At 42.9% G+C, this 24,204-nt stretch overlaps 1 protein-coding gene across 1 annotated transcript in view; it reads right to left on the reverse strand.

The window, feature by feature from the left end:
- Positions 1 to 6,353: 6,353 nt before the first annotated feature.
- LOC120325286 overlaps positions 6,354 to 24,204 on the reverse strand; it is a 93,647-nt gene continuing 75,796 nt past the window's right edge. Inside the window, exon 5 of the mRNA XM_039391235.1 lies at positions 6,354 to 8,043. Within this exon, the coding sequence (XP_039247169.1) occupies positions 7,578 to 8,043 (466 nt within the window). The 3' untranslated portion in view covers positions 6,354 to 7,577. The remainder of the gene's footprint in view (positions 8,044 to 24,204) is intronic.

A 24,204-nucleotide genomic window follows, 5' to 3' on the forward strand; every position in this document is an offset into this window, starting at 1 on the left:
TTCAGTATCTTCTGTTCTAAATGAAGGTGAAATTGCTGTGTTGTGGCCATGTAAGAGAGCTTGGGTTATCTGGGGAAAAGAGGAAAGACTTTCAGAAGATGGGAGTTTCAGAAACTCCCATCTAGGTTGGTATTTGTTCTGCTGTACGTTACTACGCTGAAACAACACCCTGCCGTGGGGATAACAGAAGACTCACCCAGGCTGCTGTGCTCCCTCACAGGGAGTTAATTAAAATTAACACCAGACAATTTTTTTGCTTCCCCAAGGCACTGGGACTGTTCTCAGCTATCTCCTCCCCTCTCAACCTACAGTTCTGGATGTGAGGAAGGTGTAAGTTTTTTTACTCCATAATTCCTGAATCTCTTCACCAGTATGTTTGCATCACTATATTCATGCTGCAGATGACTGATGCCGACCTGCTCATAGAAAGATGATCCCAGCAAACCTCACACATGGTGGAGGGTCTCATTGGCTAGCTAAGAATGTCAGGTCCAAGGTCCATTTCCTTGCTATGGAGTTTTTGGGCTGATGTGGCAGCAAACTTAATTTGTTTACTTCTCTGATCTGGAAGTCTTCAGAGAGGTGCGGACATCAAGACTGAAACCAGGCCAAAATGGCGAAGCAGGTGGCTCAGAGACAGTTTTGGACTGTGGAGCATCAGAGGTCTCCTCCACACCTTGCAATGGGGCGATGGAGCTTTGTCAGCCTCTCTGTAGGCACTGTCCCTGTCTGTGGCACACCATTTAAAGACCAAGGGGTCTTTAAATCCATTTCTGTGAGACACCAAGATGGGGATGGTCAGGGCTTTTTGTTATTACTTGTGTGAGTGTTTGTAAGACCCTGCTGTGGGTCATAACCCTGCTGTGTTGTGTGCGATGCATATACAGAGAAAGCCGGGTAAATGCTGAAAGCAAATCTGAAAGGGGACAAATTTCTTGGCCTTTTAAGCCCCCTTGGCACAGCAGGAGTGATAGGAGAAGAGAGACATGCCTGCCCACTCTGTTCCCTTGTGAAAGAGACTCGAGGCACCCAGATCCTTGCCCTGGCACTGCAGGGGAAGGCCAGTGTGGGCAAAAGTTTTTGCTCTGCCCCACTTAATGCTTATTTTTGTCAGAAAAATGTCATTTAGAAATTGTTTGGATTTTTATTTCCCTCTGAGAAAATCCCAGTTTGTCACTGTTAATCTGGATTATATTCAGTAACTGTGTCTGACTTTTTGTATTAAATTATTTCCAAATATGGATTTTTTCTTCGATGAACATATGGGGAATTTTTTTTTTTTTTTGTTGATCAAATGTAACTATGAGAGTTGGTGGACTCCAGTCATGTGCTTAAATTCAGAGAGACTCGATTCTTCAGATGTAGGTTAAAATGATTTGTCTTGATATTGAACCAAGCAGATTGTGAAAAGCAGTGATTTACACAGTGCAAATCATCTGGTCTGGCACTATTTGCCTTAGGCTGGTTGTGTAATTACGAGTGTTGAGTGAGAAAATGTTACCTGATGTTCCTACCACCTCCCCGAGCAGGTACACCTCCCAGGTGGAGATGTGGGGATACAAACTCCAGGGGAGAAAAGAGGTTACTCCATAATAGAGTCAAAAGAGGACCTTAACGTGGGGTAAAGTCCCCGTGCTCCCCAAGCAAGAGGTAATGCCTTCATATGGGGACCTGCCTGCAAGGCCATGAGCAGGGCAGAGAAACCACTGAAATGGGGTTTTGAGTAACCTGGAGACAGGACTGATGGGGCGGACTGATGGACAGAGGCTGCGGGTCCAGTGAGTAGAAAGCGTCATGGGGGAGAAGTGTCTGCTGTCAAGGAAAAGTAAACCAGAAATCCCTCCTGCTTCTGCAGTGGTGAGCGTGCAGGCATGGAATTCCGCCTGACTCAAGGGAATTGAAGCCCTGTGTGTTCCTGGAAATTAAAACAAAAACTGGCTTCACTGATATTTCCTGAAATGCATTTTCATGTCATTGAATCTGTCTTAACAGCAGCCCCAAAGCATCCAAGATTTCATTTTCATCTAGTAGTGATCAAAAGCAACATCAGCAAGGAATAAATAGACAACGCCATGCTGCAGGGATATTAATTCACATGACAAGGCAGTGGAGTTTGCTTTATTAAAAAAGAAAGCTCATGTGAGGGTTTTCTTGGTCACTGAGTATTTCAGTCACTATAAACATCTGTATTTTGCAATGTGGTATTTTTTCTGGGTCTTGTCTTTGAGGGCATAAGTCTTCAGCTCCTGTGAATGAAGCTGCAGCCCTGGTGAAGGTGTCTGAATTTGTGGTATTCCTGGGACACAGGCAGCCAAGGACAGGGGCTTGCTCATCCTGGCAGGGATGGGGAGACTTTGGTGAATGTCTCCTGTTTCCCCAGCACAAACATAACTGTTTTGTTTATAAAGGAAAAACCCCCACCCCAATCAGGTGGGCTTTCACAGGGGTTAAAACAAGCCAACTCCACCCAAAGCTACCCAGGACTGAGCCACCTGTGCAGTCCAGAGTGTGTAAATCTCACGGTGGCTGCCCTGGCCCTGGGGCATGCATGACCTCCCACTGCAGGCAGCTGCCTGCACGCTCACCACTGCAGAGGGGGGGATGGATTTCTGGGTTACTTTTCCCTGTCAGCAGACACTTCCCCATGACAGGATGAGTGATGCTGTGCTCCCCGCATGTGCTGTGGGAGCAGTCACTAGCTCTGTTTCCCTTACCTTGCCATTAAGCAGCAAAGACATTGCCATTTTGAATTCGAGGCTTGAAGACAGTATGATTTTAATTCTAGTGATAAAACTAGAAGGGCTTTTGCAGCAACCCAGCTGCCAGAATGTAATTTGATACTTTTGGGTTTAGACTAGGGAAAAGTGGGAAGAGATTAAAAACCATTCCTGGAGGAAAAGAGCTGCTGTTTCTCACCAGAGACTTGTCATTCGTTGCAGTTGACATGGGAGATGCTGCCATTGTGTGATGGGTCTCTCTGGAGGTCCCCACAGTCGAACAACAACAGTTTATTTGAAACAATAAAATAGTAAATGAGATATTTTGAAATCTGGTGAAGGGAGAGGTTATGGAGTGCAGGAGTACTTTCCCTGACAACACCCTGTGGATGTGCAGCGGTTCCCAGGGCATGTGGGGATTTTTACTCTCTAAGTCTTCTGCAAAGTATCTCCAGAGTTGGGGTATGTGCTGGCCCATGTGGCTGTTCCTATGGAAACCATTATTTTAAAAGAATTAAAAATAGTCACATAAACCCCCTAAAAAAGGCGAAAGCCTTTTGCCATTTGGCAAGGAATAGGGCTGTAGGGTGTATGGGGAGAGCAGCTTCTTTTCCAGAAGACTGTCCTGCTCTTTATCAGCTGAGGAAAGTGGGCACCTACTTGTGTTTCATCCATCAGGGAATCTTTGGGGAGGGGAGCAATGTGGTGGGTGCTCATCACTACCCCCCTCCTGCAGACATGCCTCAGCAGGGCAAGGTAAAACCAGCACAAAGTGCTGCCTCTTCAGACCTCCACCATATCTGATGTCTGCAGCAGTGAAATTCAGCTGGAGCTTTGGAAATGAAATGCAATTTGCAGAGTTAGCAGCTGCTTCAGTCCACGGCGGCTATTCACATAGAGAAGCTGCTGGCTTTCCCAGAGGGCCCAGGGACATGTGCTACCACAGCTACCCATCCCAAATGGCAGGGAGACCAGGGAGAAAGAGTTCAGGGCATGACAACCCTATGCAATGGAAGGAATTAAGGTTTGTTCATCTTAATAACCACTTCACTAAAGGCATGTGGGGGGCAATGTATTTGGGTGTTGAATTTTTGACATATGTCAGAATTCTCTAAAACTGGGCTTTTCTTCCCAAACTTGCCAAAATTTTTAGCTGAATTGTGGAGATGCCATGCACTCAAAATATTATTATAGACTTCAGGTTTCTTCCCAGTTTTGCTTTTTTCGTGCTGTCCCAGACCAGGAATGAACCAGCCTATCCCAAGCCCCTGCCCCAGACTCTGCAGACAGAGCAGTAGCAGGGACAAAGCTGCAGTGGCACAGGTGTGGGCACCTGGTCCCAGCCTCCCACCCGGCACCTAGACCATGTCCCTAGGAGTAGAGATTTCCTGGCATGAAGTGGGTATCAGAGTGCAGCTGGCTGGGTTGCTTTGCACATCTTTTTCAAAATGGTCTCTGTGGCAGCAAGAGCTGTGTGCATTAAGCTTGCACGCGTGGGCAGAGCTTTCCTGATAATGCATGGCTGGAGAGCTAGGTCTAATCAAATGCAATGTAGAAACTCATTTATTGAGGCAGTGGTAGTTAGTCTTCTTAAAGAAGAGAGGCAACTGTTTATCAAAGAAGTATCATAATTTTTGGAATTGCCCATATACATAAAAACAAGGAGTATGACACAGCAGTCTGTTGCTTTGGCTTTTAAGCAAGGAGAATCTCCCTAGAGGATAGGTTATAAAACTTCTCTGAGTAGTTTATGTGATCTTCAGAGACTGCTTGCTCACTTCTGTTATTTATGTTAACCTTTGAGTCAAAATTATTTAGGCCTACTTTGTGATTTTTATACTCTTTGTGGTGCCACTTTGCTGCACAACAGGGAGGTTTCAGCCCCTTTTACGTGCACATTTGAGGCCTGACTATATACTGGGAGGACTCTTCATTTTTCTAAAAATATCTAATATACCTCTCTAATGTACTGTATTTAAAATAGTATCTGTGAACAAGCCTCTTTTCTTCCTCCTTAGTGTCACCTCTTGCTCACTGTGTTAAGGAGCCGGAAGACTGTTTCTTTATTTGCTCCCTCCTGTTGTGAAGCTTTTATAGCACTGAAAAAACCTGACTCAGGTTTGTGGGTACCAAAATTCAGCCCCACCTACTGTTCGCTTTGCAACGCTGCCTGAAATATCATTTTAATTTCACATTAGTTGTTTGCCAAAGAGAAAGCCCAATTAAAGAGACAAAGAGGATATCTGTTAATGGCACTTTTCACGAGGAACGCCACAGTAACAAAGCAGCTTGCATGTGAACACTTAGAGAGTGAGAGATGCTGAGCCCTACCGTGCCTGTCAGCTTGGTTTTTGCATGCAGGGGAAAAAGAGAACAAAATTTACAAGGATGCTATTCTCTGAAGTGGTACATGAGCTGCTGGCGAGCCTGGGAAAGAAACAAAAAACCCATTCAAAACAATTGAAGAACAGCGTGGATGCGCTGAGAAAATAAAACCATCAGGTTTATATTTTAAAGGTTCAAGGGTGAAATTAAATATTATTTGCTTAAATATAAAATACAGGGGAATAACAACCCCGTAAAACAAAATATCACAAGAGACTACAGCCCAGCATTTCCGCTTTGATAGACTCTGCTTTTTTTTTTCCCCCATTGCTGTGCACAGTGTTTTCTTAAGGTTATAAAAACCCTACAAACAATTCTAATGGAGTATTTTTCTGGGGTAAACTTCCCTTTTTTTACAATACTAAGCAAGTAGGAGAAAGGATCTGGAAAGCACCAGAAAACTCTCAAGGTGTACCCACAGACTGAAAGGGCCTGTTGTTTTGGGGGCTATCCAGAAACCTGGTGAGCACCTATTTTTTCATCTCAGCAGCCAGAACTAGAGTTGACATGAAGACCAACTGTAGGTGCTTATTTAAGAATAACACTCACACAAATCTAAAGCTCATATTGAACTATTTATTTTGTGCATTCACCTTTCGCTGCAGTGTGTGCCAGCTGCTGAAGGGAGCAAACAGAAATTCCTTCCATCACCTGAAGCTGACAGTTGGCTATTCAACCTGCAATCCACCTCATGAGATGACATGATCAGGCTTCTTAATGACAAGAAGGAGTGCTTGATTTTCAGTAGCGGTGCTACATTATAGCATGCATTAATTTGCTAGGAAATCACTTTAGAAGAGCATAAAGTGTGATGCATTTAAGTTATAGTACAATAAATGCCCCAAAGATACCTCTGAAGTGTGATGTTCCCATGAAATTCTTTCACAAAGGGAGCTAAAAATGGCCTGTCTCCACCCACATATCATACTTGAAGAATTATGGAGATAGTCTATCAGGTCACCTGGCAGCAGATATTAAGCTATTTCAAATGTTATGTGCATTTACCAACAGAAACTGAATAGGTCAAAGAGGTTTCTGGCTCACAATAAAAGATGAAATGATTTAGTTCCATATATGAATAGCTGCTCATGTATATCAGTGTGTGTGTGCAAGGGTTATCGGGACTATTTCCTTGATGCCTCCTGTTTCCAAAGAATTATGTGTATTACCCCATGAAACAAACTCTGAAGTAAAAAGTTTCAAGATTTAAAACAAGGTTATAACAATGAGATTACCATACAGACCACATGGTTTGTGTTAGCAGTGAACAAGTTTAATAAAACAGACTTCTTGCATGTTGGATTCACAAATTCATATTTCTCCTTGCCATAGTGCCTGAAGTAGAAACATGGTCTTGCTTTTCCTCTCATCAATGACAAAAAGCCAGTGCTAGCCTGCATCAACAGTTTGCCCTCCCCTCATGTACGAGTGAGCCTCCCATACACCTCTTACATTGTTCATGGTATCGCTTGTCGACTTTTTGCTAAGAGAGGAAGGGTTACTTCTGTAGGAAGTCCATCTGAACTGCAGGATGAGTCCAATGTAACGTTGTCTCCTTTCATTTGCATTTCCAGGCCCATACTATTTCTGGTCTTGTGCATATCCTGACTCTTGTCTATCTCCCTGCCAGCAATCATACATCCAGGAAGAGATTTAAATCATTTTTACTGCCATCTTCAATCAGATGAGTTCTATGTTACCTGAATCGTTTGCTCTCTGCATTTCTCCACTCTTTGCTTTAGACATATCTAGTGGTTTATATCATACAAGAGAACAGCCAGCCACACCTGAGAGCATATACTCATTTTGAGGGGTGGGAGGAAGGGAAAACTCACCAAAGAAAACCCCATCCTGAGCCCAAGAGCAGATGACTGCTTTCTGAGATCAAAACTGAACAGCATTTCAGTTTGACTTAAGGGATTGTATACGGCCATCAGCTTTGTGCCAACCTCCATGTACATGACCTGATTTTGGATGGAAAGCAGTCTTCTGTAATTCACTCCCCTCAAACTAACATCGCACTGGTGTTGTGGAACAAAGGAGGAGGCAGAGGAGAGCCTGATTTCAGATCTGAAATGTGTGGTGCATGTTACAGGGCCACTCGGTTTGAGCGTGCTTCACTGTCCCTCTACACCCAGTAATTTAGGAGGCACTGATTAAGCAATATTTTCTCTATTTTGAGGACAGCAATTGTTCGTACCACTTCTGGATGACCCCACCATTTATTTTTTCATTCATCACAACACATCTAGGGCTGTTTTAGTATCAACACCAAGGAGCCCGACTTCTTTCCTGGTATGTAGACATCTTTTACAGAGAATATGCAATCAGGTGTCGAGATAGGGAAGGGATCAGAACAAGTCACAGGCACAGACCACAGATGCGACTGTTAGGGAGAACCACACACGGAGCATGCAGAGGCTTCTTTTTTTACTGTTTGCCACAGTTTAATAAAAGTTACATGTTCCTTAACATTCATACGGCATGCGAAGGGGCAGGGACCATGTTGCTGACAGTGCTGCCCTGTGCCTGCTGAAGCACTGCTCTGCACTGCCCAGCGAGGCAGGGTCTCGGGGCCAGACCCACAGAGATATTTAGGGGCCTAACTTCTATTTCAGACTTCAGTGGGAGGCTGGTGCCTAAATAGGAGTTGAGCACCTGATTACCTTTGCAGGTCTGGGCTTGAGTGGAGGCAGCCAGGAGGTGCTCCACATCCCCTGCCTGCCCACAGGAACTGAGGCTCCTCTCCAGCTGGCGGTCGAACTGCGGTGCGGTGCAACCCTGGTGTTGTGAAGTAGCCGTTCTCCGACTGGTGACGGCCTGATTCACAACACCAGCTGCTGCACAGCACCTGCGGGGACCCCTGGCCGGGCTCCACACTGCTGGGCTCCTCTGTGCTCTGTCCTTCTCCTCTGTGGTCTGTCTCCCACACCGCTGTGTGCTGGAAAGCAAAGTGACAGGGTTAGGTCCATTGATCCCACAAGTTACATACCTATGCCTGTTTAAAATACAAACGTGTGAAGTGTTTATGTCTCCATGGAAGAAAAACTGGCAAACTTGCTCAGCACTCAAGATCTAAGGCTTCACAGAGGTGTCTGCTGCAGTGTGATGTCGGAAATGTGTACAGCTTCACTTCTGCAACTCATTCCCTGTGCTCATCTCATGAGGGCTGGAGGCTGGCAGGCGGGGGAAGCAACCTAGAAACTCAGCCAAGCCCTCAGAGACATGGGAGAAACAGGCTGCTTTTGCACAGATCCCAGGACGTTGTCAAAAGGAGAGCAGTGCCCCAGGGACTGCTTGGCTTCCTGAGCACACCGTGGCTATGAACTCTCATGCCTGCACCTTGTCCGTTCCACTGAGGTGGGTGAGACACCAGCACATGTGCGATCCACTCCCAGGAGCTGCCCAGCACGCTGGCACTTGGGAATGTGCCACTCCACAAAGCCCTGCTGCAAACCACAAATGAACCAGTCTGCCACAGCCCTTTATTCCCCTCCAAGGCACCCATCCCTCAGGAGCTCTCAGAAGCTGAGGGACCCAATCTGCTGCTGACCAGGAAAACTGATCTTCTTTTAAAATCACAAGGGGAGTTATAGATTCTGGGACTCAAGGGAAAAAGAAATCTCCCCTGCCAGTGCAGGACTGACACTGGTGAGCATGACAACCATCACAGCCTGCACACAGCTTGTCTCTCAGGGAGCCCTCTCTCCAGAGCTCAGGGTTACAACACTGCAGCACTACAGGAATGGCCTTGGGGAGGGCATGGGTCCAAGTGGTCTTGCAGCTTTTCAAGCAGACAAAGAAAGGTGGACGCAGACACGTGCTTCTTCCTGATTCTCCTCAAAATGCTGCACCAGTGGTGCAATGAATTTGTCATGGACCATTCTTAAGGGGTTACCAACAACTCCTTAAAGGTCTAATTCATCTAGGCACATGTGAAAAATAAGCAAGTAATAAATTTGATCTTGTGTGTTACCTTCCTCAGCAACCAAAACCCAAAAGGCGGCAGAGTTTCTGTGAATCGGTTCAGGACTATCCCTGGAAAGAGGACTCATTGCAGAAGTCCTTAAGCAAACTGGATAGAAAGAAAGCAATATGCAGCCTAGCACACCTCCCAGGAGAAAGTGCTGGGTTTTAATAGTTCTCCTGAATTAGACTGGATTTGAAGGCAAAATTTCTGACCCTGCTGACAAAGGAAGCGTCTCCCCCCATCCATGCCCACTGCCCAATTTAATCCAAGGGAAGCTTCATGCCTTGTCTTTCCCCTGCAGAGAAGGGAAACATGGTCATGTATAGTTCCAGGGCAGAAAAGCAAATAGCATATGCACTAACAGAAAATATTCCAGAGGCAGGTTATGCAATTTAGTTGCTGTAGAAAACGGAACTAAATTTCTGGACAACTTTGCACATGTGCACACTTGTAAGGTCTCAGTCATGCTGTACTAACAGAGCTTTTATTTAAAGAGCAGTTTCTGGAATTTTAACATATCGAAGAAAAAAAAAATTATATTTTATGTGTAAGTATTATTCAGCCTTCAATCCTGAAAGGAAGAATGTGAAAGCTGAACTTGTGTTGTGGCTGGTGCTGATCAACAGTGACACGCTAATGTCAGATGAAGGTGAATTGTCTCCCCTGAGCAGATCTTTCACCGTGTGCGGTGGCACTGAGCACACTTGATGAAGCACATTGTGTCACACACAGAGTAGTGCCAAATACTTTTTGTACATTCTCTGTTCCCTGGGAACACTGAAGTCTGCCACTAGTACTGTAGGTGGGAACAGAAAAACAAATGATATGAGCCTTTTTCAAGGTTGTTGAAATCCTTCTGAATTCTTTCATGCAATCTGCGCTGAAATATATCAGACTACTTAAAAAGACCAGGCTACTGTATATGCATTGCTTGTTGCCTGGAAGAAGCAAATTGAAAATTCTTTTCAAGTAAAAACCAGTATTATATGTTATATAAGTGAGAATTGAACACTTAATCCACTCTCTCTCCCCTTAACACACCAGACATGGAGGCTGGTTTTCTGCTTCTTTACCCCCTATGTCAAATACTCCAATATAGTCTTAATGTATGTGTGAACTTTTTTAATTTTAATATTCTCCCATTTTTACTTAATATGATTTTATTTAGTCATCTACTGGCAATAGCTTTCATGTTCTTTGATGCTACATGGTTTGAAAGCTTTTTTACGATTTCAGCTAGGTTGCACATGGGTAACTGTAGAATCTCCCAAACAGCTAAGTAACAAGCAGTAAGGTAATGGCATGGTCTAGAAGCCCTGAGGAAAACCACCAAACCCAAATATTTACTTTAGGATAACACTAGTGCATTATGAAAAGAAAGTCATCTCTTATAAATAGGAAAATAAATATCTCAGTTTTGGGGGAAAAAAATTCCACCAACACACACCCAGTAATACAGATAATCCTTCCTAGGATTAGTATTTTTGTGTGTATATATATATATATATGTATATTTAGAAACAGGGAAGAGTAATGAGAAGCCATGCCAACAAGCTGGGGTTTGTATGCTAAGTTCCAGGCAGTGAGCAGGACTTGGGTGCGGGGTGAGCTCTAGACCTAGGACATCAGCTGCAACCCCACCCCGCAAGGTTATTACTGCCCTTAATATCCCATGCAAATAGATTTTCTTGCTTTGGTCACAGCAGTCTATTAATTCAGTCCTCTTGTCTAGTACATCTTTATCCTCTGCAGGTTAATCCTGCCAAATTCCCCTGCTGTAGTACATGTCACACAGCATATAATATCCAACAATGCAATTTTGCTAATCCTGTTTTATCAGCTTTGTTGCCCTGTCTGGTCAATCCAATAGCGAAAAACCGCACATAAGGTTTTTGCCAAGATCTCCCTCTCTTCTGCCCCTCTCCTCCCACTTTTGTATGGTTTCAATTAAATAGTTAGAGAGCAGAACATAGCATTTGGATATCCGCCAATGTCCTTCAGAACCAGAATGTCAAGGCACTTAATTATATAGGTCTCCCAATTCTTTCAGGCGCCCCACCTACCCAGTCGGCTGAATTTACTAAATGCAAGTGTAAAAAATCAGCTCAAATCCCTTTTTAAAACACTCCCCATGCATTAAGGACTTGAAGATGGCTGAATAGCGACATATTTATCGCCCATTATCTTACTAAAAGATTAAACAAATGAGTAAAGACTGTCTCATTAACAGTTCTTTGTTGTCTTGTTTACTGTTTAGTGGACTCATTAACATTAATTATTAGAAGAGGAACATCAATTATTGCAATAACCTTTGTCAAGCCAAGCAAACTGACTGCTAAACAGCAAACGAATCCACGTTTACCAGGCAGGATTTGCATGGACAGAAAGAAGAAAAAGAAAAGACCCCATAAAATCCTCAACATCACTGTGAAGCAGAAGAGATCCAGTGTCGCTTGTTAAGGCTGGCATCAGCAGCACGTTCTGCTCAAGACCTCTAGACAGAGAATAAAAGGGTGAGTAAATTCTGAGCTTAACTCCACAAGACTTGCTTACCCAGCTCTAAGTGGCGAGATGTGAACAAAGGGATTCCTACTTCCTCTGGTGCTCGCCAGGCTGTATTTATTACACTAATTATTTTAACGCAGGGAACAGCCCTTTCTCTCCCCCGTCATCAGTGCAGTGCATATGCTTGTATAAATATAACGCGGACTGCAGCATCGATTTCAGGATTCTCCGTCAACACACTGCTAGAGCTGACTGCTTCGCTGCCTCAGGTGAAGGGCATTCTTAGAGTTACAAGATATTATGGCTCGGGCTTTCCTCTCCTCTTCCTCCCTTTCCTCTCCCTCTGATTTCTTCTTCCTTTTTAGAAAACCAATCCCAGGTGGAGATCTCCTCTGCCTGAGCAGAGATTCAATGTTGTACCAGTATTTTAAACGCACCATATATTTCAGCAGCTCTGGCAGGAGTTAAATACCAGCAGTAGCACATCCATTATTTAAAATACTGTGAGGAAGAAAGCTGAGTCACTAAGCTGAATCTGTCACCTCTGACACTGTTTCTCAGCCTAAATAGAAGTGCTAGCCTGTGCCCAAAAATGAAATGAACCTTTTCAGAAGGACCAAATCCAGCGATTGTAAGATTATATTTATATACAAATAGAAACAAGGGCAGCTAAGCGCTGCGGTTTTTGCAGATGCTTCTGCAGTTACACGCAGCGAATGAATATGCAGACAGCTCCTTACACCAGCTAGGTTTTAAAGAACAAACCCTTGCAATTTCTGAACAGCTGCCCTGTGACGGCCTCCCTGTGCTTGGCCTCACCAAGATCCTTCCTCCTCACCCCCTGGCCCACCCATGTGGTTCACCAACACCTTCCCCTTGCTGCCCCTTGTAGTATGTGGACTGTGTCTGGATCTCCCCGCTGATTAAAATGTGAAACAATTAAGCTGTGTGCTAAATGAGCGACTCTGGCCTTACAGCCTCCTAGCCAGAGAAAGAGGTCCACAGAGATGGTGTGGCCTGTTACCTCGGCATGAATTTGTGCTGACAGGACAGTCCATCCGTCTTCACATCTTTGGACAGCTGTGCTTACCTAGCAGAATGTAAACATCTCTGAACTTTGCTTACTGGATAAAAGGAAGCATTAGTTTCCTATTGCATTTCCTCCTACAAGATCAATCATACACACAGGCCAGACACAGCATCCCTATGTTTGTAATTAATCTCGTAAAGGAAGAACATCTCCCCTCAATCGATTGCTATATTTGTATGCAGCCTTCCTGCAAGGGAGGGAGTAGAAGAAAATAAAAGCCAGTAGCAGAATAATAATCAGCTGATTTCTTAATAAATGCTGGTATGTGCTCTATATGCACAGCAAGACACTTTTTTCAGGTCAGATGATTCTCTGTTGGAAAAATCACCTTGTAATCAATGTTGATCATTAACATTGGGGATTGCAGCATTGCGTTTAGATGTCCTGATAGCGGGACTGTTTTATCACGATAAAGTGGTGTTTTCACCAAAACAATACATGTGTGCTTCAAAATAATCTTCCAGATGCTTTACTGTCTCTTGTTAAGTGTTTTCGATTGCAGACAACCAAACTGAACACCACACGGTCTGTACACTTGCAAGTTTGCCCATAGGAGACTCCTTCCCACCAACACATCTGGTCACAAAGGACATTTCCTTCACACTTGCCTTACTGTGTGTATGGGAATATTTAAAATCCAGACTAAGAAAATATTTATTAAAAAAACCACTAAACAACAAAACCCCCCCACCACAATCCACTAGATCATCTACTAGTTCATCTACAATTAATGAAGATTAATTTCTTGTCCTCTCAGAGAAAGAAGTGTGTGCTCTTCTGAGGCTGACTAACACTCCAACTAGTGGGCAGAGGGAATCAACACAGAGTGCTTAAAAAAACAAAAAAGGGAAAGCAAGCGCTGTTCCAGCAGTTGCAAGGACTCAGACTTGCCTCTTGCTACTGTTTTAGATCTGTCTGTTTCATTGCACAAAGTGCACTGAGCTCACTGACATTTACATTGGGCCAGCATATTCTTTATAATGAGAAAATAAATAGTCTCGGAGACATGTTCAGATGAAATGTACACTTCTGATAGGCACCATACTAGTCTAGGGTGTCACTGCCCATTTTGATTTAAAGGAATAATATGAAGATTTGCTTGCTGAATGCAATATTGAGACAAGTCAGAGCCTTCCCCCCATTAAGCAAACATCAGCAGGACAGGGCTACTATCATTCATGACAGAGCTCACTCCACAGTACTTCACACGACCTGCTTTACAGGCTTAGAGATTACAGTCTAATGCTTATATGATCAAATATTCGAAAATATTGAACTGGATATGTCTGAGAGGAGAAAAAAAATCTGTATATTTTAGGAAACTGATCTCCAACAATAGAGAAAAGCGCCAGTGTAATATAAAATGTAGGTGTGGTATTATCAACCTGATTACCAACTCTACAGCCTCATCTGCACGGCCTGTGCAGAGCTGAAAGCATCTTTCTGCCCACCAGCATCACATCATTTCATCAAGTAACAATGTGGTCTTTGCTCTCCTGTGGTATGGCCTCTTTCGGGACAGAGGATTATCATTTTTATTTTGTACTGTTCCTTTTTAATTTAAACTTCTTTTATCTCTAGAAAAATGAAAGCTTTGACACAAAGGAAAAAGGATCTCAAATATCCACAAAATACTTAAGTGTACAATTTTCTTTCAGTGGACTCAAATAATGCAGTCTTCACTTAGAGATATATATATGTGATTTCCACAAAGAATTGGATTGCAACACATCCATTTTAGAAACTCTTTATCAGAAAATACATCTACATGATAACAAGCCTGGCTTTCATCTGGGAAATCTATGGCCCATTACCAGATTGCCTGTTAACTGTTTATAGGAATTACCAGCAAAACCAAGTTACAAATCATTGGCTTGAATCCTTCCACCTCTTTCACCTCCTTCCTGCACGACAGAGGCACAGCCCCTTGACCAGTGGTGCTGGCACCTAACCCTAAATGATGGACACTTCAGGAAGATATTTGGGTGACCGGTGCCTTGACTCTTCCTCCCTCCTGGCTGCAGAAAAGGGCATCTTGCCACACCACCAATCTGGAGATTTCCACAGGTATGAGGTGTGCAGAGGCTCAGACACTTGTGTCACTCTTACAATGCCTCCTCTCTGCCCCCCCTTTATCATGAAAGTCCTGAATGAAAAGTCTAAAGATGCTGTTTGCAAACACTGATCACTAAAACTAAGGCACTGTTTAAACATTTAGTGTTTGATAAGGTACAAAGAAGATACAGTCTGGTCACAACCCACTGGCAATACAAAATACAAACATGGTACATATTTGACTAAAGGACAAATGGTAAGCCCAGGGCTGGGTACTGAGTGTTAACCTATGCTTTCTCTTTGTGTCTGTTTAACAGGGAACTTCAGACACTTGGCTGACTTGCAAGTTTTGATGCCTCGCCAGTTGCCTTGAGGCTGCAAATCTTAGAGGATGAGATTTTCCTGTGGCGTTTGACTTTTCTGCCTGAAGCCCAGAGAGCTCAGAAGCAGACAGAACACAGGTGACAGTAACACATTACAAATCATAATTCACTGCACGTTCTATGTAGAGTGCAAAAGGAAGGGAATTTTCCTATTCCTGTTTCCTCTGCATCCATGTGACCATCACTGTCCTTTGTCCCTACATGTACTGCTCTTAAGCCTGGAAGACCAGTAAATGCAAACCATTCCTCAGGCTGCAATTACTTTCTTAGTCTTGATGGCTGAGGTAAGGATCCTTCTCATGTCTCTTCCTTACTGAAACTGAAGACTACTATTAATGCTAGTTCCTTCCTCCTGCCACAGCCAAATGTCACAGGTACCTTCAGCTCTTGTCCACTGTACCTGTGATGGCCAAGTCATAGTCTGGGGATAGGGAGAGCTCATATAACATGACAGCCAGGTTAGCAGAAGGTCTAATAAAGCTGTTGGAATTTGAGATTTTCATCAGTGTTGTGGCATGGTACCTTTCCTAAGGGAACACTGCTACAGTCTTCAGTGAATGGGAAGGATATTCAGCATTTGGGACAGGACCTTAGAGATCAGCAAGCATCTTGTCAGTCAGGATGGAGATGCACAGTTGATTTCAGTGGGCAATGTCTGTACAATGTATCATTTCTCCAACATATACGCACCAAAAGACATAAATGAGAAATTCAGGTCTATGAACCTATACAAATACAGTCTTTTCAGCAAAGGGGGTTAGACATGGTGGAGCCTTACATGGATGAAAGCACTGACGTGTGTACAGCACGCACTTTTCATTAAATTACACTGAAATCAGAAATACCAGAAAAGTTGACCAGGGGTCTGACAGTGCTCCTCCTTAGGAAAAAAAAGACCCCAAACTCCTTCATATTCTGTCTGCTGTTTGTTATGCTTCTTTCACAACTAGCTACCCTTCTGTTGCCAGACCTACAGAGGTTGGAGACACACATTTCTCAAAGCCGGCAGGAAGACAATAACAATTAACAGAATTATTCAGTTCTGTTGAAGCCAGATAAAAACCATGATCTGCATAAGAATTCGAAATTATATCCCTAATGAAATGTAGGTTCTGGTCCCAGCTATTTTTTCCTAAAAAAACCCCCAAAACAAACAACCAAACAAAACCAACCAACCAAAAAAAACCTCCCAAACCAAAAAACAAAACAGCAAAAGCGAAACCAACCCAAAGCAACTCTTAAGGATAAGCATGCAAGAGCTTCCCTTTCCTTTGCAGAGATCACACCACAACCTATGTTAGTGCAAGCCAGCTGCACAAAGCCATCCCCTCTTTTGTTATCAAACCAGTAAAAAAACATGAATCAAAGTGGAAATACTTCAGAGATTTCCTACTAAAACTGCAAACTTGACAGAGAATCACAAATGGTCAGTTGTACCACAATCGCGAAGTCACAGTCCTAAATCCAGCTGGTCTCCTTTGTCACAACAGGATGTGTCTGTCTAGCAGTAGTCACTGAAAGAATGAAGTAATCTAGGATCTGGAAGATAACACATTGGAAGGAGGCACATTTGAGGATTTCAGCTTCATTAATAGCAATGGATTTTATTATCCTCTGTCTGCAGTTTTGCTCTTAGTTCTTTTCAGATTTTCTCTTTATTAATGAACAAAATATAATCAGGAAAACTAAGCATAAGAGAGTTTAATTAAGCATTTTGGGGGGGAAAAAAACCCCAAACAAATCAAACCAACAAACCCACAACAAAAAAAGCAAGACCATCATGTATTTGGGATTCTTACAATATTCACGTCTCTATAGGGGTGTGCGTTATTATGGCACTTATTTGCTTAACACAAACAAGCATAAGTAGCTGAAGATGAGAACCTGTACCTAAAGACGTGGCTGACAAAACATACTCACATGTGCTAATAGGATGCTTGGAAATAAAGTCAAATTTGGGTTATTTGCACAAATAAGGTGGGTTTTTTTCCCGTCCCCAGCAGAGCTGACAATAAAAGTACCCCTGTCATCATCACAGCCTCCTGCAATGTTAACATTAAATTCTTCTGAGTGTGCATGTGTGCAGGCAGCTTTTGTTAGCGTTTGTCTACAAAATTATAATAGGTGTCTTTCCTTGTGCACTGGCTTGTGTGATAGCGGTTTAAAAGACAAAACCAAGCCCTGTCTTTAATATAGTGTTATCAGAGGCATCTCCCTTGGGGAGGTGTTATGGCCATCTAGCAGACACCTACATGAGATATGTGCTTCTTTGGAGAGATATTGCTACAAAGCGTTTGATAGAAAGAATGGATGCTTAGCTAATAGATGCGCATAATTACTAATCTGCGATGCTCCTTAATGGGAGATTTTGACAGGCAGTTTTGAGAGGTATCATAAAGATGTGCAATAGTACTGCTGAGTTTGTGACTCATTCCCCTGGAATCCTCCAAGCTTAACTTTTATTAGCCATAATTTTTTTCTAGTTTTCCACCCTTAATGAATATTTGGAGATCCCAGCCCATCGCTGCCCTCCCCTCCTGAAGAAGCGTGTTAGAACAGAAATGTGCATCCAGATTACCCTCATCCCATGCTCTGGGCACGAGCACTGCGACACAACTGAGCAGAGACGGTTCTAGTGAAGGGGAATGCTGTTCCTGTTGTGAGAGAGGTTAATGAAAAGAGGCCACTACAGAAATGAAGGGGAGTTGCCTGTGTGGAAAAAGCAGTTCCTACTTAAGGTGGAAAATTTAGGGTGAGACAGGGTGTTCACATGGCCATACATCCTGGGAGGCCAATCACCCTAACTCAGACTGAAAGTATGGGAGACCATATCTTGCTCTCAATACTGGAGCTGCAAAACCATACATACCAGTTGAGTGTTATGGAAAAGGCTTGAAACTCAGAGGCAAGTGACTGGCTGTATTTCCCTGAGTCTTTCCTCTGCATCCCTGCATGCCAGCACAGCTGAGGGCAAGATTTCCGATTCTTGCTATTCCTGTCCTGGAGAAGCAGGGTGGCCTGATTCATCGCTCAGCTGGTTTTGCTCCTGTGATTTCAGGGGATGGCCTAGATGTGCTGCAAGGCATTAACCCCTTGCTCTCCCTCTTGCACATACCATTTTGTTGTGAAGTGTAATATCGAAAGAAACCACTACAAAAACACGCCTTGCTTTGAGTGAGAATGATTGGCACAAAGCACAAAAAGCCCAAGCCCCACTTGCAGACTGTTTTGAGTATTTTAAAGCAACATACATTTGGCTTTTGTACCTGTCCTTCCTTTGAATTTCCATTGTACCTGGACACCCTTGCAGGAGGTGATTGTTTTTGCTAAAATCCCTCATTTTCCATCCCAACATCCAAGTACAACAAGATTTTGAACAAGCAACCCAGAAGCTCCCATATTAACAGAGCAAAATGTGACTCTGAAAAAGCTCGTGAGATCACGTGTGACAGGTTAATGTGGACTATTTTTGAAGGTGAAATGGAGGCGTTGAGATCCAAGGGCAGCAAGTGGCATGCTCCCAACCGCAGTTCATGATGAAAAAGGCCACTGAGTGTCTGCCGCATTTTGGAAGCCCTGTCATGCATTGCAAACATATTTTGAAAGGTTTTATAAACAAATCCAAAGGAGGTTATTAAATTCATCATTCTGTGTGCAGAAGGCATGAAAAAATTGTTGTGAATCGGGTAAGTAAACAGAAGTCTAACTCAAATAATAAAATGACATAAATAATACAAGAATGATGACTAGATTGCTGTATTTTGAGTGAATTTGAGGCAGATGTGAAACAGGTGGTAATTATTTGCTACAGAGTAACTGCAATTTACTTGAATTAACTGCATAATACATTTTGGCCAAAAATCCTTGTATTAACGCAATGTTTTCTGAACTTCTTTAGGGAAAAAAATTAGTAGCATATATAGTTGCATTTCACCACGGCGCATGTATTTTTCTTATCCTCAGTAAAATGCAAACATTCAAGCAGATCTCCAAGGTCAAGCAAGCTGCCAGGGCAGCAAAGACCAGGAGCTCCAGGCAGAAAATGAACATTAACCCCATGCAAGAGTTAGTGTTCCCTTCCTGCTGATTTCACCCCAAACACCAACAAGGAGGACCACACTACGTCTCCTGCTGCTGTGCTCAGAAATTTCACTCCGGGCAGCTCGGTGGACCATGTGATGGACTTGCAGGGTAACTCCTGGGGCTCTGTTTCACAGTCACGGACATACCTACTGCATCTCTCCTGGTTTCAGGCAGGTAAACTAATTACAGTGATGTTCCAGTGGAAACTTCCTCTTGGATTTGGCACGCTATTCGTTCAGCACACAATGATGAAAAATCTTAATTTCCTTCAGACAATCTCGTGAGCTGTATTAATAAATTAAAATGCCAAAAATAAGAATAGCAGTGCCTGGAACTCCACCGGGGGAAAAAAAAAAAAGAAAAAAAAAGAAAAAAAAAGAAAAAAGCACTAAGCAAAAAGTATTAAAATTACTGTGCAAGGCATGTATTTGCTATATTTAGCTTTCTACCCTATAGGATGATAATATTAAAGTGGAAGGGAAAAATGTGCTGAATCACTACATCTAAAAAAAAAAGTATTCTTCTTCAAGCAAAATGTACCGGCCAAGTAACACTGAATCTGAGTGCTTTCTGCCCTACATTAAAATACTTACTGAAGTGAAAGAGATTAAGGAAAACCTGAGACCTTTCCGAACGCATGCTTCGGAGGAGCGGGGAATTAAATCGGAATTCACGTACTCGGAAGTTGGTATTCAAATTGTTTTGTGAAAGGAGAGTTCTATCAGTTTTGATAGCCCAACGCACCATGACCACTTCAGAATGCAGGCATTGCATGAACATCGGATCCCCTACCGCCCACCTTATTCAGGAATAAGGGCAAGAGAGCCAACTTCAGCGATGCTATTCACAAAAATAGTCTTGCAAATCTTTCATCCAGTGGCGATGCTGATAAAATTGGGGGGGGGGAAATTCAGATCCTCGCTGTAATTTGCAAAAGTCTGGTATATGACACTTGTCAAACTCATGGGCAATGTGCACAAACAAGCCTCTAAAAATGCAGAGAAATGCTAAATTTATGAAGACGTATTCTAAAATAGGAGTCATATTTTGTCAGCTAAATAATAATTTTACAGAAACTGAGCATATCAGGTTCCTACCTTGCTTGAATAAGCGATGCTATTGTACCATATGGCAATTTCCACCAATGGTGGCAATAATATCTTTTTATAAAAATAATATCCTTCTTCCTCTCAACAAGTTCTACAGATGAGTATAGAAAAAGCACCACGCTTGAATTAAACAGATGCTTATGACATTCCTCCTGGCAATATAATGTGATTTATTGAGTTATACTGCAGTCTTCAGCTTTTTAACCAGATTAAGGCTGAAAAAGAAGCCAGCAACTAAAACATTTTTCCCTTTTTATTTTTATTATATTTAGTTATGTTATATTTTTAGTTAAATAAACTTGTGGAAGAGTACAGAAGCTACAAGACCTAATGGCCCAGATACGTAATTAATCAGATTTGAAAAGCAAGGACCATTTATCTACATAAAACAAACAGAATCTATTCTATTAAGATAACCCATTCAAATCACAAACCTGACTGCTGCTAGTGAGAATATTTTGCTTGGCAAAGGTCCTAAAGGTTCTAAAATTATGTATGCTATTTTTATTTCCTCCTTGGATTGGATTAGTTACTAAGCAACTGAAGTGTTCAGTTCTCTTGGTTAACAGACATACTGTATTTCATGAAATTGGTTACTGTATAGGACCTAAGTGCCAGTGAAGAAAAGACAGAATTGTGTTTTTTGGAGGCTATTTGCTTGCGAATGGTTTTGTACAATCAGCTGTCCCAGCTTACATTTTAAAAGCACATAATTACTATCTGGGTTTCAAGTTTTTTCAAAGTTTTATCTCTAGGTTATATTTTTACAAAAACAGGGGAATTTGATCACTTTTCATTTCCTAAGGAACTGGAGGTATATCATCAGTGTGATACTTGCTTTTTGGTGCATTAAACAGAAATAGGACACAGTTTAATAATATTTAAAAAAAAAAGAAAAGATAAAAAGCAGCAGGGAAGATAAAGACGATACCCTGAAATAGCTCTCACTCCTTCATCGTAAGAGTGGACAAGAATTGTGGTGTAAAGGCAGAATACTGGCAATATCCTTTAAAGAACATCCAAAGGTCCTATCTTTAGTTGCTACAACTTCTAAGTACATATGCTCTTTGTATGGTTGTAGCAGGGAGGAAACAGTCCTTCAGGCCTCTCGGGACTGTGAAGCCTGCTGGTTACTGATGGTGAAGGCCTGTGAAAGCTCCAGTGTGCACCAAGCTGTTCAGTTTTACGAAGTATCTTACAAGATCCCCGTGAACAGCGTAAAAGGTGGAGTGGATGTGGTTTGATGGTTGATACCCTTGGCTTGGGTGTTTCTTGGTAAGTTCAGGCTTTGTCAGCTCAACCTAACCTACTGCCTTTACAAACTCACTCCTGTTTGATGATGCTGTTTCCAACATCCCCACTTCTGGTTTGTTTTGTGGTTTTAAATTTTGGTTGTTTGTTCATTTATTTTAACCCCAGATGAAACCTCTGGCATGTAGGAGGAGTGAAATATTCACTTTTACATAAAGTTACTCTAAAACAGTCCTTGGGAGAACGTGTACCACCACACACACCCTGGTACATTTTCTGGAATAAAAGACGGCGCCTAGACAAGTTAGGCTCCTCCCTCTCTGAGCCAGCTGACTGCCACTTTTCTGCACCGGTGGTGTGGTGTGGCTATGGTTCACAAAGGTGCTCAGACAATCCTCAGGTAGGCAGAGCCCATGGATGCTCCTGGGCTGGATGTGAAGAGAACACACTCACGTAACCTGCCACATGTAGCTGCCACATCAAACACCTTCCCTGCTCTTGTGCAGCTAGGTCAGGTGAGTGGCCTTCCTTTGCAGCCTCCAAGAAGAAAAAAAACCCTGTTAAAGCTGGCAAAGCATTTGCTTATGATGCAGCAAGTACTTAACTTGGTTGTGGTGCAGTGAGGAAAAGCCAAGCTCATGCAAAGGGGTTGCCAAGCAGGGCTTTTCTCCCCTCTGCAAATCCCTAGGAAATACCCAGCAAGCAGAGGGACAAAGAGAGATGCTGGAGTGTGTATCAGCCCCACAGCTGCCTATGCCATCCGTTTGTTCTGGGCAATGTGTTTAAGCTCATACCCATAAATAGACTCTACTGGATGATGATAGAAGTAATTGGAAATGCTTAAAGCAGCTACTCCATAAATCATTTGCATTCACTGGGTTCCACCTGGGCCCTCACTGTACTCTCCTTCCTCTGCTTGGCTTGACAGGCAGAGCACAAAATGGGTCACTTTCTGCTCTCTTGAATATTTTAGCATTAAAAAGGGAAAAGCGAAAGGTCAGTGTTCAAAGGGATTCCTTGTCCACATCTCTGTGCAACTTCAGCAATCTGGGTAATCTCAGGACTAGACCTTTCAAGATGCACACAAGACCTCTGGCAAAATCACTGCCCCAATATCACAGTGCTTTCTCCTATGTGGCTTCTTGCTGCCTCAAGGTTAATATGCACACACAAAAAAAATCTACTTGTAGGTACTAAAGCTGACCCACAGCATGTAGCACACTATTCTGGAAACTAGTTCAGGCAATTCAGGGCCTTCTTTCAACCATGGTCTGTTCTTTAGGCATCACTCTTCTACAAGGTTTAAAACAACACTTTTTAAAAGTGTTTTTTTTTAAGAAGAACCATTAGTGATGCCCATGTAGGTACCACTGCACTGCAAGACAAAAAAATGAGTCTACCTTCCTGCAGCACATCTGCACGCAAACTTGCTCACTTAAGGACCCACAACCTCTGCACAGACAAAGGTCATTACCTGAAATCTGACAAATGAGCTATTTCATAATGAAAGGGAAGCGAAAAAAATCCATAGCTGTGATGCCTCCCACCTCTGTTCTCTAGCCAGCTGCAGGGAGAGTGAAATTTCGATCCCTTCTGTGGTCCAGTTTAAGCCCAAAGCAGGCAGGGCTTTACCAGTGAGAGCCAATACTACAAATGCCATCAGGAGCACTGATGCCTTTTTTCAACGAGATACTGCACCGCAAGATAAGCTGCATGACTCAAAATAAATGCACTTTGTGTACATTTGGGTGCAAAGCACATTTCATTTAAATTCTAGGAACATCTCAGCTTTTCCACCAGGAATTCCTGAGGGATTATCCTGAGTCAGACATGAGGGGGACAGCAGATACAGAAGATCCTACAGGGTTGGTGCTGGGGAAGATGGAGAAGGAGGCCGAACAGTGTTTCAGCACCTGCCAAACAAGTGTAGTCATTTTAAATAATGTTTAAATACCAGTGTTGAATAGTGACATGCATGAAATGTACTGGAAAACACAAAGCGTTTAAAAATCAATGGGGAAAGTATGAGATGCTGATCTGCAGTTCCAGTAAAGGAAAGTCAGCATTGCTAGTATGCACGCTACGCTGTGAAACCTCAGAGCCACGACAGGACCCAAACACAAAGCAAAGCACAAAGCCAGTCCTTAGCTAGCTTTTTCAGGGCCAGGCTTTCTTGCTTCAGCAGTTCCACCCAGAGCATAACGGCTAAGCAAAGTTAACACGACTTCAGGCACAGGCACTGTAAGACCCAAGAAATAACATCAGAGCCAATGCTTCAACACCAGAATTGCCATTTCACAAACTTAACTGTCGTACCATCTCTTACAATGCCACAAGCACACTGCAGAAAAATCCTTCAAGGATCCCTGTTATGGGATGAGATCCTGCAAAATCTTGGAGCAAAGCTGCTAGGAGTTCTCCATTTTTGTGTGCATGGTTCTCCTGACTTCATTGGGACTGCTCACACACAAGTCTATTTGATCCACAGCTGAGCTTTCAAAAACTCCTTATTTTGAAGCGAGGAGGTTGAACCTTGTAAAGAAAGGAATTCTAACAGAAATGCCTCACAAAGCATGAACTCTTCTTGACAGTCAATTTATTTTCCAGTACAAGGCTATACTCCTGCAGCCTGCTCCTAATGGGGGCAAAGCATCAG

This window comes from Pipra filicauda, unplaced genomic scaffold (assembly GCF_003945595.2).
Source record: "Pipra filicauda isolate LSUMZ 115617 unplaced genomic scaffold, ASM394559v2 scaffold91_size2508729_pilon, whole genome shotgun sequence".
Lineage (NCBI taxonomy): Eukaryota > Metazoa > Chordata > Aves > Passeriformes > Pipridae > Pipra > Pipra filicauda.